Genomic DNA, 17,160 nt, shown 5'->3' with positions numbered 1-17,160 from the left:
GTTATCCCGCTCTCTTTTTCTCTTTACAGAAAGTGGAAACCGCATCGGTGAGCAGCACAACAGCTGGTCCGAGAGCATTTACAGTCAGGATGGAGGAGGGGGCAGCGACGGGGGGACCAGCACCTCTATCAGTGAGCCCTCCTCAGCTTCCGACCACACAAGTTTCCCGTGCAGCAGTCTGGACCTACAGAGCAGGAGCAGCGGATCCCCCGACCAGGAGGGCTCCATCACTAGGGCCTCTCCAGAACTCACTGCCTCTGGAGCTCAGAGCCAGGGTGGTGACCAGAGAGAGGACCCTCTGACTCAGACTCAACCCCCTGGGACTCAGCCTCCCTCCTGCCCCATGTCCCTGCCCTCCCAGGACATGGAGTGCCAGTCCTACCCAAAGAATGAAAACAGACCCTCCATCACTAACAAAGAGGGGGAGGCTCCCACCCGACACGTAGACCTATTACTTGAGTGCACCTTTGCCTACATGCAGACCTCGAAGGAGCAAGACCCCATGGAGGAGCAGGAGGATGATCTCCTGAGCCCCCTCATTGGGCTGGATGACTTGGACCAGGACAACCCCCACCACCAGCACTGTCTGCTGGATCTGGAGCCTCCTAGCTGTGTTGATCAGATGTGTTATTCCCTGGAGCCTGAGCAGTGCCACTCTAGTGACGAGGAGGACATTTACGCTGTCCACGGAGTTCCGTACTCAGCCTCCAGCGCCAGCCTGGGAGACAGACTCAACGCCCTCAACCTCCAGGGGTCCAACATCGGGCAGCAGGACCAAGACAAGACAGTAATAGTTATACTAGTGGTTACAGTTATATCACACACAACATGTGACGTTGCATATTGCACCTTCCTCACTGTGTGTGCTACAGTACATCACATTCCATTTCAATAGGATACCATGTGGTTAGTAATGTTGCATCAAAATGAAAAGCAATGGATCATTTGATTGTTATTAGTCATTTTATGGTACATTTATAACACACAAACCATTACTGTAGGATGCTGTGTCTGGTTTGAACCTTCTCTCCTGTAGTTGGCAGAGAGCTGGATGGGCTACACAGGGCCAGGCTGTGGCATCCTCAACCTGGTTGTGACTGACCAATACATCTGGTGTCTGGACTTTAAAGGAGGCCTGTACTGTAGTGCCCTCCCAGACAGGGGCCTGAGCTGGCAGAAGTTTGAGGACAATGTGCAGCAGGTGGCACTGTCACCTTCAGGTGATGAGGATGTCTGTAATATGGTCATTTAGCAGAAGCTTTTATTAATCTATTGTGAGATGCTTTTATTTCTAAATCTGCAATATGTAACCTTTTAGGCGACACGACCAAATTCACATAGAAATGGGAGTTATAGATCTGTCATTATCATTAAAATCAAATCTAAGAAGTGGTAGATATGTTCTATATACACTATTTCTATGCTTCCCGTTCTTAAGTTTAATTTTTGCAACTTTGACTATCGGTTTTGAACACCAGCTGAAAATACAATATTTTGGGGGTATTGAAAAGTTGTTCCACTGCGGTTTAGATGGTACAATGATCAAATCAAATGTATTTGTCACATACACATGGTTAGCAGATGTTAATGCGAGTGTAGCGAAATGGTTGTGATTATCTACACTATATTTGCTTGTTTTATCATATAAACTGACATTAAGGGAACTATTAGAATTTAAGCAACCAGGAAATGGCGGGTGATTTCTGCATATTGTACCTTTTTTAAGCTTTTATTTAACTTTTATTCAGTGACTGGGTCTGTTAGGGTCTATCATGTGTATATATTGTGGAAGAGATGAAAGGCACTGTAGTTGAGGGAGACAGACTGCAACCACTATCATCGAGATAGATCTTTACTTTTCGGAGTTGGTTAGTTTGATTACCAAAATTACATCTTTGGATGTACACTACCGTGCAAAAGTTTGGGGTCACTTTGAAATGTCCTTATTTTTCATTTGTGGGTTTGATTACAGGCTCAAAATGGCCAGAAACAAAGAACTTTCTTCTGAAACTCATCAGTCTAATCTTGTTCTGAGAAATGAAGGCTATTACATTTGAGAAATTGCCAAGGAACTAAAGATCTCGTACAACGCTGTGTACTACTCCCTTCACAGGACAGTGCAAACAGTGCAAACTGTCTCTAACCAGAATAGAAAGAGGAGTGTCAGGCCCCGGGGCACAACTGAGCAAGAGGACAAGTACATTAGTGTGTCTAGTTTGAGAAACGGACGCCTCACAAGCCTTGAACTGGCAGCTTCATTAAATAGTACCCGCAAAACACCAGCCTCAACGTCAACAGTAAAGAGGCGACTCCGGGATGCTGGCCTTCTATGCAGAGTTCCTCTGTCCAGTGTTCTTTTGCCCATCTTAATCTTTTATTTTTATTGACCAGTCTGAGATATGGCTTTTCTTTGTAACTCTGCCTAGAAGGCCGGCTTCCCGGAGTCACCTCTTCACTGTTGATGTTGAGACTGGTGATTTGCGGGTTTAATAAGCTGCCAGTTGAGGACTTGTGAGTCATCTGTTTCTCAAACTACACATACTAATGTACTTGTCCTCTTGCTGAGTTGTGCCCCGGGGCCTGACACTCCTCTTTCTATTCTGGTTAGGGACAGTTTGCACTGTCCTGTGAAGGGAGTAGTACACAGCGTTGTACGAGATCTTTAGTTTCTTGGCAAGTTCTCAAATGTAATAGCCTTCATTTCTCAGAACAAGATTAGACTGATGAGTATCAGAAGAAAGTTCTTTGTTTCTGGCCATTTTGAGCCTGTAATCAAACCCACAAATGACATTAACAATGTCTACACTGTATTTCTGATCAATTTGATGTTATTTTAATGGACAATTTTTTTTTGCTTTTCTTTAAAAAACAAGGACATTTTTAAGTGACCCCAAACTTTTGAACGGTAGTGTACATATTAGTAGATGCATTAAAGTTTCATTTTATTTTAGGGTCCCTGCTATGGAAGGTGGAACAGAAGACCATGACAGCGTATGCATGTGGTAAAGTCACCATCAAAGGAAAGAGGCACTGGTACAAGGCCCTGGAGGATTCTGCCTTTGTGGCACTTGGTGAAGACACAGCATGGATCATCCGAACCAGCGGGGACCTCTACCTGCAGACAGGTGAGCTACTGGTGACTATTCAGTACTGTATGTCATTTTACTATCAATGGAGTATAGATGAACAGACCTGATTAGATCAAACACATTTAGACAAATTCATGTAAAAAAAATAAAGTTTCTTCAAGATTTTGATGGCACATTATTTGAATGCTTCTTTAATGTAAGTATTGTTAATGTACTTTTTGCACAATGGCTTGATTCACTCTATTTTAACAAGACTTTGTGATTTCAGCCCCAGGTGGCCTCAGAGTATTAAGAATATTATATCACAATCCTGTTTATTGGCAAAGTCTGAACTCTCAATTCAGCAAATCAGTTCCTGAGTTTAACCATTCTCCATTAGATGGCGCTGTTCAGGCCCATAGTAAATAGTATCATCAGTCACTGGCTAAATCTTCTTAGAGGTAATCATAATTCTGTACGGATGGCATATTAAGGATCAAAATAATGAAGCCTAGTAAATCCAAAACATGCTTTTAGAAAGTAATATTTAACCTTTGGTGTTGTGATGGATTGTAACACACTCGCTGGCCCTGCCCTGCTGGTCATGACAAGTATTATATTATTATACTATGGGTGGGTTTAATCCTGGATGCTGTTTGGTTAAAACCGCATTCCAGCCGATGTCTATTCCACAAGTTACCACCGGCTAAAGCTATGATGTTGAAATGCCTATTTACTCTGTTTCATCTCACTGCGCAATCCACTGTCTCAACAGCCCAGCCAGGCAATTTATAAACTTGATCTACTCTGTAAAAAGCATATTGACATTATCTCCCACTTCTTTTAGACTAGCGTTTGATTTTCAACAGGGGAGATTTGTATAAACCTTGTCTGTCTCTCTGACATTTACAGCAATGTTTTCCTATACTGAAATTCGATCTCCAGCTGTCCCATAATATTGAACGTGTCGGACGGGAGTCGGGAAGAGACAGACAGGCAGGCAGCTTTTGTCAGCCAGTCGAAATCATTACATTTACATTTAAGTCATTTAGCAGACGCTCTTATCCAGAGCGACTTACAAATTGGTGCATTCACCTTATGATATCCAGTGGAACAACCACTTTACAATAGTGCATCTAACTCTTTTAAGGGGGGGGGGGGGGGTTAGAAGGATTACTTTATCCTATCCTAGGTATTCCTTAAAGAGGTGGGGTTTCAGGTGTCTCCGGAAGGTGGTGATTGACTCCGCTGACCTGGCGTCGTGAGGGAGTTTGTTCCACCATTGGGGTGCCAGAGCAGCGAACAGTTTTGACTGGGCTGAGCGGGAACTGTACTTCCTCAGAGGTAGGGAGGCGAGCAGGCCAGAGGTGGATGAACGCAGTGCCCTTGTTTGGGTGTAGGGCCTGATCAGAGCCTGAAGGTACGGAGGTGCCGTTCCCCTCACAGCTCCGTAGGCAAGCACCATGGTCTTGTAGCGGATGCGAGCTTCAACTGGAAGCCAGTGGAGAGAGCGGAGGAGCGGGGTGACGTGAGAGAACTTGGGAAGGTTGAACACCAGACGGGCTGCGGCGTTCTGGATGAGTTGTAGGGGTTTAATGGTACAGGCAGGGAGCCCAGCCAACAGCGAGTTGCAGTAATCCAGACGGGAGATGACAAGTGCCTGGATTAGGACCTGCGCCGCTTCCTGTGTGAGGCAGGGTCGTACTCTGCGAATGTTGTAGAGCATGAACCTACAGGAACGGGTCACCGCCTTGATGTTAGTTGAGAACGACAGGGTGTTGTCCAGGATCACGCCAAGGTTCTTAGCACTCTGGGAGGAGGACACAATGGAGTTGTCAACCGTGATGGCGAGATCATGGAACGGGCAGTCCTTCCCCGGGAGGAAGAGCAGCTCCGTCTTGCCGAGGTTCAGCTTGAGGTGGTGATCCGTCATCCACACTGATATGTCTGCCAGACATGCAGAGATGCGATTCGCCACCTGGTTATCAGAGGGGGGAAAGGAGAAGATTAATTGTGTGTCGTCTGCATAGCAATGATAGGAGAGACCATGTGAGGATATGACAGAGCCATGTGACTTGGTGTATAGCGAGAATAGGAGAGGGCCTAGAACAGAGCCCTGGGGGACACCAGTGGTGAGAGCACGTGGTGCGGAGACAGATTCTCGCCACGCCACCTGGTAGGAGCGACCTGTCAGGTAGGACGCAATCCAAGCGTGGGCCGCGCCGGAGATGCCCAACTCGGAGAGGGTGGAGAGGAGGATCTGATGGTTCACAGTATCAAAGGCAGCCGATAGGTCTAGAAGGATGAGAGCAGAGGAGAGAGAGTTAGCTTTAGCAGTGCGGAGCGCCTCCGTGACACAGAGAAGAGCAGTCTCAGTTAAATGACTAGTCTTGAAACCTGACTGATTTGGATCAAGAAGGTCATTCTGAGAGAGATAGCAGGAGAGCTGGCCAAGGACGGCACGTTCAAGAGTTTTGGAGAGAAAAGAAAGAAGGGATACTGGTCTGTAGTTGTTGACATCGGAGGGATCGAGTGTAGGTTTTTTCAGAAGGGGTGCAACTCTCGCTCTCTTGAAGACGGAAGGGACGTAGCCAGCGGTCAAGGATGAGTTGATGAGCGAGGTGAGGTAAGGGAGAAGGTCTCCGGAAATGGTCTGGAGAAGAGAGGAGGGGATAGGGTCAAGCGGGCAGGTTGTTGGGCGGCCGGCCGTCACAAGACGCAAGATTTCATCTGGAGAGAGAGGGGAGAAAGAGGTCAAAGCACAGGGTAGGGCAGTGTGAGCAGAACCAGCGGTGTCGTTTGACATAGCAAACGAGGATCGGATGTCGTCGACCTTCTTTTCAAAATGGTTGACATGATGCTGCCACCCCCATGCTTCACGGTTGGGATGGTGTTCTTCGGCTTGCAAGCCTCCCCCTTTTTCCTCCAAACATAACGATGGTCATTATGGCCAAACAGTTCTATTTTTGTTTCATCAGACGAGAGGACATTTCTCCAAAAAGTACGATCTTTGTCCCCATGTGCAGTTGCAAACCGTAGTCTGTATTTTTTATGGCGGTTTTGGCTTATTCCTTGCTGAGCGGCCTTTCAGGTTATGTCGATATAGGACTCGTTTTACTGTGGATATAGATACTTTTGTACCTGTTTCCTCCAGCATCTTCACAGGGTCCTTTGCTGCTGTTCTGGGATTGATTTGCACTTTTCGCACCAAAGTACGTTCATCTCTAGGAGACAGAACGCGTCTTCTTCCTGAGCGGTATAACGGCTGCGTGGTCCCATGGTTTTTATACTTGCGTACTATTGTTTGTACAGATGAATGTGGTACCTTTAGGCTTTTGGAAATTGCTCCCAAGGGTGAACCAGACTTGTGGAGGTCTACAATTTTTTTTTTGATGTCTTGGCTGATTTCTTTTGATTTTCCCATATGTCAAGCAAAGAGGCACTGAGTTTGAAGGTAGGCCTTGAAATACATCCACAGGTACACCTCCAATTGACTCAAATTATGTCAATTAGCCTATCAGAAGCTTCTAAAGCCATGACATAATTTTCTGGAATTTTCCAAGCTGTTTAAAGGCACAGTCAATTTAGTGTATGTGAACTTCTGACCCACTGGAATACAGTGAATTATAAGTGAAATAATCTGTCTGTAAACAATTGTTGTAAAAATGACTTGTGTCATGCACAAAGTAGATGTCCTTACCGACTTGCCAAAACTATAGTTTGTTAACAAGAAATTTGTGGACTGGTTGAAAAACAAATTTTAATGACTCCAACCTAAGTGTATGTAAACTTCTGACTTCAACTGTATATATTGGTAAACTGTGAAAGTGATAATGCCCTCAAAACCGGTGTTTGAAGGATATACAGTTCATTCTTAAATTATTCAGACACCTTGACTTTTTCCATATTTTGTTATGTTACTGCCTTATTCTAAAATGGATTCGTTTTTTTCCCTCGTCAATCTACACAAAATACCACACAGGGACAAAGCAAAGCAGGTTTTTAGAAATTTTTGAAGATGTATTAAAAATACAAAAACAGATATCACATTTGCAAAAGTATTCAGACCCTTTACTTAGTACTTTGTTGAAGCACCTTTGGCAACGATTACATCATGTGTTCTTGTGTATGATGCTACAATCTTAGCACACCTGTATCTGGGGAGTTTCTCCCATTCTTCTCTGCAGATCCACTCAAGCTCTGTTAGGTTGGATGTGGAGCATCGCTGCACAGCTATTTTCAGGTCTCTCCAGAGATGTCTGATCGAGTTCAAGTCCGGGCTCTGGCTGGGCCACTCAAGGACATTCAGAGACTTGTCCCGAAGCCACTCCTACGTTGTCTTGGCTGTTTTCTTAGGGTTGTTGTCCTGTTGGAAGGTGAACCTTCGCTCCAGTCTGAGGTCCTGAGCACTCTGGTGCAGGTTTTCATCAAGGATCTCTCTGTACTTTTCTCCATTCATCTTTGCCTCGATCCTGACTAGTCTCCCAGTCCCTGCCGCTGAAATACATCCCCACAGCATGATTCTGCCACTACGATGCCTCACACTAGGGATGGTGCAAGTTTTCTTCCAGACGTGATGCTTGGCATTCAGGGTATTCATCAGACCAGAGAATCTTGTTGTCATGGTCTGAGAGTCTTTTTACGTGCCTTTTGGCAAACTCCAAGTGGACTGTCAAGTGCCTTTTACTGAGGAGTGGCTTCCGTCTGTCCACTCTGCCATAAAGGCCTGATTGGTGGAGTCCTGCGGAGATGTTTGTCCTTCTGGAAGGTTCTCCCATCTCCACAAAGGAACTCTGGAGCTCTTGTCAGAGTGACCTTCGGGTTCTTAGTCACCTCCTTGACCAAGGCCCTTCTCCCCCGATTGCTCAGTTTAGCCAGGCGACCAGCTCTAGGAAGAGTCTTGGTGGTTCCAAATTTCTTGCGTTTAAGAATGATGGAGGCCACTGTGTTCTTGGGGACCTTCAATGCTGCAGACAGTTTTTGGTACCCTTCCCCAGATCTGTGCCTCGACACAATCCTGTCTCGGAGCTCTATGGACAATTCCTTTGACCGCATGGCTTGGTTTCTGCTCTGACATGCACTGTGAACTGTGGGACTTTATGTAGACAGGTGTGTGCCTTTTAAAATCATGTCCAATCAATTACATTTACCACAGGTGGACTCCAATCAAGTTGTAGAAACATCTCAAGGATGTTTAATGGAAACAGGATTCACCTGAGCTCAATTTTGAGTCTCATAGCAAAGGGTCTGAATACTTAAAAAAAAAATATATATTTTTTATTTATTTATTATTTTTTAAATTTTATCCCCTTTTCTCCCCAATTTTCGTGGTATCCAATCGCTAGTAATTACTATCTTGTCTCATCGCTACAACTCCCGTACGGGCTCGGGAGAGAAGAAGGTCGAAAGCCATGCGTCCTCCGAAGAACAACCCAACCAAGCCGCAATCTCCACCCGGCACAGCCAGAAGAGGACTGGCCACCCCTCATAGCCTGGTTCCTCTCTAGGTTTTGGCCTTTCTAGGGAGTTTTTCCTAGCCACCGTGCTTCTACACCTGCATTGCTTGCTGTTTGGGGTTTTAGGCTGGGTTTCTGTACAGCACTTCGAGATATTAGCTGATGTACGAAGGGCTATTTAAAATAAACTTGATTTGATTTGACTGCTTCTTAACACAGCGCCGGCCTCCAACCCGGAAGTCAGCCGCACCAATGTGTCGGAGGAAACACCGTGCACCTGGCCCCCTTTGTTAGCGCGCACTGCGCCCGGCCCGCCACAGGAGTCGCTGGAGCGCGATGAGACAAGGATATCCCTACCGGCCAAACCCTCCCTAACCCGGACAACGCTAGCCCAATTGTGCGTCGCCCCACGGACCTCCCGGTCATGGCCGGTTGCGACAGAGCCTGGGCGCGAACCCAGAGACTCTGGTGGCGCAGCTAGCACTGCGATGCAGTGCCCTAGACCACTGCGCCACCCGGGAGGCCCTGGGGTCTGAATACTTATGTAAATAAGGTATTTGTTTTTTATTTTTAATACATTTGCACAAATTTCAAAACCTGTTTTTGCTTTGGCATTATGTGGTATTGTGTGTGGATTAATGAGTGGGAAAAAAGTATTTATCTATTTTAGAATAAGGCTGTAACATAACAAAATGTGGAAAAAGTCAAGGGGTCTGAATACTTTCCGAATGCACTGTATGTATGTGAGATATATACATTAAATTTGAATTCGATATGATTAACTAAGAAACTAATGTGAGACTGCTATACTGCTATTGTTTAGCATGATTAACATTGTTACATACAGACATTCCCGGCCCCTCACTAACTCACAAAAACAACAAATACAACAAATGCCTTAACTCACAGACCGTGAAACTTGACTGTGTGGTTGTGATCCCGTTCTGCAGGTTTGAGTGTGGACCGTCCGTGTGCACGAGCTGTGAAGGTGGACTGCCCGTGTCCTATGGCCCAGATCGCAGCGCGTGGCGGGGTGGTGTGGGCCCTCAGCCAACACAGGGCCGTCTTCTACAGAGATGGCGATGGCCTCAGCAGCTACTGCTCTGAGGGGGAAATGTGGAAGTATGACAAAATCAGGTAGGACCTTTTCTGAAAAAGATAACCTGTGTGTCGTAGGCCCCAGTAACAGTGATAGTCGAGTTAGCTCTGCTCGGTTCTTGTGACACCCCTGTGGGTTGTGGTGTGGTCATTCCAGATAATTGTAATTCAACAGGGATTCTTTCACCTTTTTTGAAAAGAGGAATGAAGATGTGTGTCATAGAGGCCTAGTAGCAGTGAACGTTTAGTTAGTATGACCGACCAGGGTTCAAATCCAGATCTCCAGCACGCCACAGGACTGTGTTAGCCTGCTGAGCTAAAGCCTCTTAGGCATTAGCTTGGGGAGCTAATGCAAGTCTTCGGGACTCAGGCAATGTTAGCTTTCTTTGCTGATCATTACATATTCGTGTGAATGTGTTTTTCCTCCTCCCAAAGTGAGAGTCAGGGTCTGGAGCCCATCTGTATAGCCCTGGGAGAGAGCAACACGGCTTGGGCTCTGGACACCAGCGGCAGTCTGTGGTTCAGGACTGGAGTCACTGCCAGGAAGCCCCAAGGGGAAGATGACCACTGGTGGCAGGTTGGTATCCTACAGACTGTGTTCAATGTTACTCACACCCATAATTTCCATACGTCGTCTATCTTGCACTATGATCGTTTTTTAAGAGCATGTATTATTAAAGTCAAATTTAGGATGGTTTGCATTACAGACTTCACCCTGAGATGAGTATGGGTCTTGTGCCGACAGAGATGGTCGCCTCGCTTCGAGTCCTTAGGAAACTATGCAGTATTTTATTTTAACCTTTTTTTAATGTATTTTTTCTTACATTATTACCCCAGGAAATCTTAAAAGTCTTATTACATACAGCCGGGAAGAACTATTGGATATAAGAGCGACGTCAACTTTCAAACGTTACGACCAGGAACACGACTTTCCCAAAGCGGATCCTTTGTTCAGACCACCACCCAGGACAGTGGATCTAATCGCAGAAGCCGACCCAAAACAACGTCGCCGCAGAAGAGACTGACGGAGCGGCCTCCTGGTCAGGCTCCGTAGGCGTGCACACCGCCCCCCCGCTTCTGAGTATAATACTCGCCCATGTCCAGTCTCTTGACAACAAGGTAGACGAAATTAGGACAAGGGTTGCCTTACAGAGAGACATCAGAGATTGCAACATTCTCTGTTTCACGGAAACATGGCTCTCGGGAGACGTTGTCGGAATCGGTTCAGCCACTGGGGGGCCGCAGACCTCGCGCCAACAGAGATAAACACGTCTCTGGGAAGAAGACCCCTAACCAGAAACCGTGGATGGATGACGGCATTCACGCAAAACTGAAAGTTCGAACCACCACGTTTAACTATGGAAAGAGGACTGGCAATATGGCCAAATATTAACAGTGTAGTTATTCCCTCCACAAGGCAATCAAACCAGTGAAATGCCGGTACAGGGACAAAGTGGAGTCGCAATTCAACGGCTCAGACATGAGACGTATGTGGCAGGTTCTACAGTAAATCACGGACTACAAAAAGAAAACCAGCCACATCACGGACACCGATGTCACGCTTCCACACAAACTAAAAACCTAATTTGCCCGCTTTGAGGAAAACACAGTGCCACCGTCGCCGCCCGCTAACAAGGTCTGCGGCCCCCTTCCTTCTCCATGGCCGACGTAAGACATTTAAACGTGTTAACCCTCGCAAGGCTGCTGGCCCAGACGGCATCCCAAGCCGCATCCTCAGAGCATGAGCAGACCAGCTGGCTGGTGTGTTTACGGACATATTCAATCTTTGAGAGACTAGTCGAGGATCATATCACCTCTACCTTACCGGCCACCCTAGACCCACTTCATTTTGCATACCGCCCCAACAGGTCCAAAGACGATGCTATCTCCATCACACTGCACACTGCCCTATCCCATCTGGATAAGAGGAATACCTATGTAAGAATGCTGTTCATTGATTACAGCCCCACATTCAACACCATAGTACCCTCCAAGCTCATCTTTAAGCTGGAGGCCCTGGGTCTCAACCCCGCCATGTGCAATTGGGTCCTGGACTTCCTGACGGGCCGTCCCCAGGTGGTGAAGGTAGGAAATAAAATCTCCACTTCGCTGACCCTCAACCCCACAGGGTGCATGCTCAGCCCTCTCCTGTACTCCCTGTTCACCCATGACTGCGTGGCTATGCACGCCTCCAACTCAGTCATAAAGTTTGCAGACGACACAACAATGAAGAAACAGCCTACATGGAGGAGGTGAGGGCCCTCAGGAAAACCTCTCACTCAACGTCAACAAAACAGAGGAGATAATTGTGGACTTCAGGAAACTGCAGAGGGAGCACCCCCTATCCACATCGAAGGGACAGTAGTGGAGAAGGTGGGAAGCTTCAAGTTTCTCGGCGTACACATCACAGACAAACTGAAATGGTCCACCCACACAGACGGTGTGGTGAAGAAGACGCAACAGCGCCTCTTCATCCTCAGGAGGGATGAAATTTGGCTTGTCACCCAAAACCCTGACTAACTTTTACAGATGCTCAATCGAAACATCCTGTTGTGCTGTATCACCGCCTGGAACAGCAACTGCACCGCCCTCAACCGCAAGGTTCTCCAGAGGGTGGTGCGGTCTGCACAACGCATCACCGGGGGCAAACTACCTGCCGTCCAAGACACCTACAGCACCCGATGCCACAGGAAGGCCAAAAAGATAATCAAGAACAACAACCACCACTGCCTGGTCAGTACAGGTGCATCAAAACTGGGACCGAGAGACTGAAAAACAGCTTTTTTCTCAAGGCCATCAGACTGCTAAACCTCAATCACTAACTCAGAGAGGCTTCTGCCTACATTGACACCCAATAAATGGATCACTAGTCACTTTAAACAATGCCACTTTAAATAATGCCACTTTAATATTGTTTACGTATCTTACATTACTCATCTCATTTGTATATACTGTACCTTATACCATCTATTGCACCTTGCCTATGCCGCACGGCCATTGCTCATCCATATTTTTATATGTACATATTCTTATTCCATCCCTTTAGATTTGTGTGTATTAGGTAGTTGTTGGGGAACTGTTAGATTACGTGTTAGATATTACTGCACTGTCAGAACCAGAAGCCCAAGCTTTTCGCTACACTCAGATTAACATCTGCTAACCATGGCACAACTTCTAATGCTTATACATTTCTGGCCTTTTGTTCCCTCTCCCTTCCTCCCACCCCTCCTTTTCAGGTGAGCATCACAGACTATGTGGTGTTTGATCAGGGCAGTCTGTTCCAGACTCTGATCCAGGCCACTCAGAACATGGCCACAGCCACCAAGGCCCCGGTGGTGCGGGTTGCAGAGTGCCTCCGCATGGCCTTCCTGTCCCAGCAGTTCCAGTGCCAGCCCAGCCTGGTCTCCTCCAACACCAGCGGCGTCTGGATTGCATCCGGCAGGAACAACTTCCATGTCGCCAAGGGCAGCCTCAGCGGTATGAATTTATGAAACATCAAGACTTGCATTAGCTTTCCAAGCTAATGCCAAGGCTTTAGCTCAGTGGGTTAACACAGATGCTCAGTCATGAGGAATTTTTGTTTTCTGCATTGGAATGCAATTTATGGAATGCACTTTCTGACATGACTACACTTCACAGAACTTAATCAGCTAAGCATTGCTTTATTGGCACCTTCTCTGTTTTAAGTCAGTGTGGTGGACAGGGACTTTTGTGTGAATACTGCAGTGTGTTCAGTGTGACAGTGATGTGTTGTGACCCCACAGGTACGTTCTGGCAGGGTGTGGTACCCAGAGGAACCGTCTCAGCCACCAAGTGGGCATTCGTCTATTCCTCGGCTGTACTCAGTAAAGAAGGTAATACACAAAACACAATATTGTAATACAAACATAACACGCCCTACCCACCTTCCACCTGATGGCAACAACCCATCTCAAATATATTAACAGAAATAAGGAAGACCACATTTACATTCCATTCCCTGTTGTGTAGTGACATCTGTCGCTGTTATTTGTGTCTCTCTGTGTAGTGACATCTGTCGCTGTTATCTGTGTCTGTGTTGTACATCACCAATATGTGACTGACTGTCTCTGTGTCTCTGCAGGGAGCTTCCTGTGGCTGGGCCAGAGCAGGAAAGACCTGTTCTGTGTTTGGGACCAGGATGGTCAGATGCACCCCACCACAGTCCAACTGCCCCAGGACACAGAGATGGTCCAGCTCTCTGCCTGCCGCGATGCCCTGTGGGGACTGGACCAACACGGCCGCGTCCACATCCGCACCCTCTCCACTAGCTGCCCCACCGGCATGCACTGGAACCTACTGGACCTCAGCCAGCTCGGTAAGGCCACCCTCTTCACATTTAGAAATAACACTGGGCAGATCACAAGCTAGGGTAGCTAAGTGTAGACTAGATGGCTCTGCTAATACATGGCTCTGCTAGATGCTCAATGCAGAAATAATTTTATGATTTTGTTTGGCGCATTGGTGATTGTGTTCCCTCACAGGGAGGTTGATTGCAGTAGTTCTGTGGTGTTTCCTCTCTGTTTTGTGGGAAAACAAAATGTTTGCCACATTTCATTATACTGCAGTAACTCATTAATTTGGTCTGCAGATATTAAAGGAACATTTAGTTGTGTATATATTGGCAAAATGCATAATTTTTTATAGCCATTACATAACTGATCAGGCTAGGACATCTGTTCCTAGTCTCACATGCGTTTCTAGTACATGTTGTATCTAGCACATGTTGTATGTCTAGTCTAGTCTGTCAAATGTCAGCCTGTCTTTTGGTGTCAGTTGCGTGTAGCTGCATACTTTCATACGGCCATCTTAGTGTCCCTACCAGCTCAGGTTGTGTCCCCCGGTCGGCTACGATTCTGACGCCTCCTAGCTGCCGACCGTCTGACTCTGACCTAATTCACGTCTCTATTGACCCTTTTCCAGTACACGACATACTGACGTCACACACAGATTCGCGCCACTCTTGGCGGCAATAAGAAAGCCATTTCCATCTGTGCACATTCAACAAACAAACATTATATTAAGCAGGACATTCATACAAGCCTTAAAATCCAATTATAATCCAAATGTAGTGTGAAATGCACCCGTAAGCAACATGTAAAGAGACGCTTTTTATGCTGGCCTTCTGTAAGAACTTCCCCTTGTTCTGCCACCAACTTGTGCACATCGCCCTCTTGCGACAATGTTTGTAAACACAGAAAGGGGTCTATATGCGGTTGTCTTTCTAGTCCTAGTCACATCCTTTGGCAATGCAGGGAGAGCAATAAACTAGCACACCTGAAGCAGAGGATCTGGACTTTAAAGGTACGATCCAGGTAGGTAGAAAGACTGTCTTACAACAGTGTATGAAGACCCGTTTTGTCGTCCTCTTGATTGGCCGCGGACAGATTCTACAGGCTGGTGTCAGATGTCACTCGCTTCCCCACTTTTACGAGGGAGGTGTTGATTTTCTTGGTATTGGCAGCTGGTACTCACATAAGACTTGTTTTGTATTAAGGTCCTCCTTTAGCAAGGTGTCAAAGTTCAGGCTAGGTATGGAAATTATCAAGTCAAGGGTACAATCACTGAGACTGACCTGTCAATACTCAGATAAGTTCACCAAAGAAAAAGACCTAATCTGATTTTAGGTTGAAGTGTTGTTTACATGGCCTTTAGATTTTGTTTGTTTGCACCACATCTCAAGCAGTAAGCTGACATGTCTGCAGAAAACACATGATCCTAAACAGATATTGGACTGATGTGTTACTCTCATTTGGCAGACGGCCTAATCTTTATCAACTCAGTCCCTACTAGGCTTGATAATATCGAGTATCAGGGATCTTTTGACATTGACGATATATGGTTGAGATATTGTGATGTGCAAGACGATACTATATTTGAACTTTACAAATCAAAAGGGGGCAGTTTTATCAGTTAGGCTGTATCAATGTTCATAGTCTAATGAATTATCTATTTTTTATGTATTTATTTATGAGAAGGCAACTATAAGGTCACAAATAAGCACAAAAATTGCACAGTCTGGAATGATTTACTACTCATTAACAGCGCAAAACGATATCGGATTCCAGTGATATTTGGAAGTAGCATTACCTTGGAATAGGTCTACCCAAATATCGCCCAACCAACCCTAGTCCCAACCCTCCATTTCTAGAGTTCAGTGTTAGCTTGCTTTCCATGGATTTTAAATGATCTAATAGCAGATAGGTTTCTACCCTTGGCTAGATCCACCAGGGTCTTGGTAGAAGCTTCAGTGTTTGTTTATTGAAGTGGTTCAGGTTGTATATGTTCTGCTGCTGGAAAGTGGCGGGTGCAAATAGACAGCCATGTGACGACAGCAGACAGCTGTAGCCAGGTCCTATTGGGCTCTGTGTGCATCACAATGTAACATGAGCGGGGAAGGAGCTGAGAGTGCACTCATTTTTAGCCCTGTTCTGTTAGTGTCATTGAACACATGATCTAAGTCTCCATACTAAAACGCTGCACAGGGACATAGTGTTTTTGACACCTTTCACAGTTCATTATAGTTCATGAAGGGTAGTTTAGAAAGTGTAGCTTCTTTACGTAAGATGTTCATTGGGTGTAGAACATTTATTATAAAAGGTTGATTTCCATTATAGAGGTCAGAGTTGAAAGGGTGATGTCCAAGGTCATGAATGTCCAGAAAACATTAGTCCTTGACCTGAGCTTTGAAGACCACTCTGAGCAGCCAAGCATAGAAGCTGCAACACCATATACACTATTCAGAAAGATACAAAGACATGTTTAGGCCTTGCCCTGAGACATGGCTGAAGTCCATGTGTCTATAGTCTTTGACTCAGGGAACGTTTAGGACTAATCTTAGAATGTATTCTGCCCAGAAGTTCCAGGAGTATTTCTATACGTTATCAATGATTAACATATGAGGTCTTCCTGGGTTATCTGTATTTGGAGAGGTGGAAATCCCGATCTTCTGACAGGCTGGTTAAGTATGATATTAGCACGGGTTATGATGGTTAAAGAAGTCCCAGCACATATGACAGCTACCTATCTACAGTTTAGAAGTTGCCCCCTGCCCCAGTCTCTCCCCACACAGACTTTTGTTACAGAATGTCAAATAGCTTAATCAAATAGTGATAATGTGATACATGGAAAGAGCAATGACTTGCCTCAGGAAGGGTTGTCCATTAACCATTCCACAAAATAACTAAAGACAAGCAACTTTGATGCCTCTGTTTCCATAGCCTTCTTCACAAATCAATTCACTTAATTTGATTCCGCAACCTTACCTAAAGATGAAATTACGATGTTTTTAAGGGATGAGGGATGAAGCCATTTTATGTTCAGTTGAAATAATTTGGCTTATTTGCCTTGGTTAAAACCCCTTGGCCTTCACCCAGTACACTTCCCTGAACTTTAGTCACTGTCACTAGCCGGCTATTACCCGGTTACTCAACCCTGCACCTTAGAGGCTGTTGCCCTATGTACTGGTCACTTTAATAATCAAACACTGGTCACTTCAATAATGGAACACTGGTCACTTT

General features: G+C 45.8%; 1 protein-coding gene across 2 annotated transcripts in view; it reads left to right on the top strand.

The window, feature by feature from the left end:
- Positions 1-17,160, top strand: part of LOC139563867 (tectonin beta-propeller repeat-containing protein 2-like) — a 41,663-nt gene that overhangs the window by 9,089 nt on the left and 15,414 nt on the right. For both annotated transcript variants that reach the window (XM_071382843.1, XM_071382844.1), the window contains 8 exons: positions 30-787; positions 1,037-1,220; positions 2,952-3,125; positions 9,475-9,661; positions 10,058-10,199; positions 12,859-13,099; positions 13,387-13,476; positions 13,725-13,958. In XM_071382843.1, coding sequence (XP_071238944.1) covers positions 30-787; positions 1,037-1,220; positions 2,952-3,125; positions 9,475-9,661; positions 10,058-10,199; positions 12,859-13,099; positions 13,387-13,476; positions 13,725-13,958 — 2,010 coding nt within the window. The remainder of the gene's footprint in view (positions 1-29; positions 788-1,036; positions 1,221-2,951; positions 3,126-9,474; positions 9,662-10,057; positions 10,200-12,858; positions 13,100-13,386; positions 13,477-13,724; positions 13,959-17,160) is intronic.

Source organism: Salvelinus alpinus, chromosome 34, assembly GCF_045679555.1.
Source record: "Salvelinus alpinus chromosome 34, SLU_Salpinus.1, whole genome shotgun sequence".
Taxonomy (NCBI): Eukaryota; Metazoa; Chordata; class Actinopteri; order Salmoniformes; family Salmonidae; genus Salvelinus; species Salvelinus alpinus.
The sequence above is the reverse complement of the archived record's forward strand: the minus strand, read 5'-3'. Positions and strand labels throughout refer to the sequence as shown.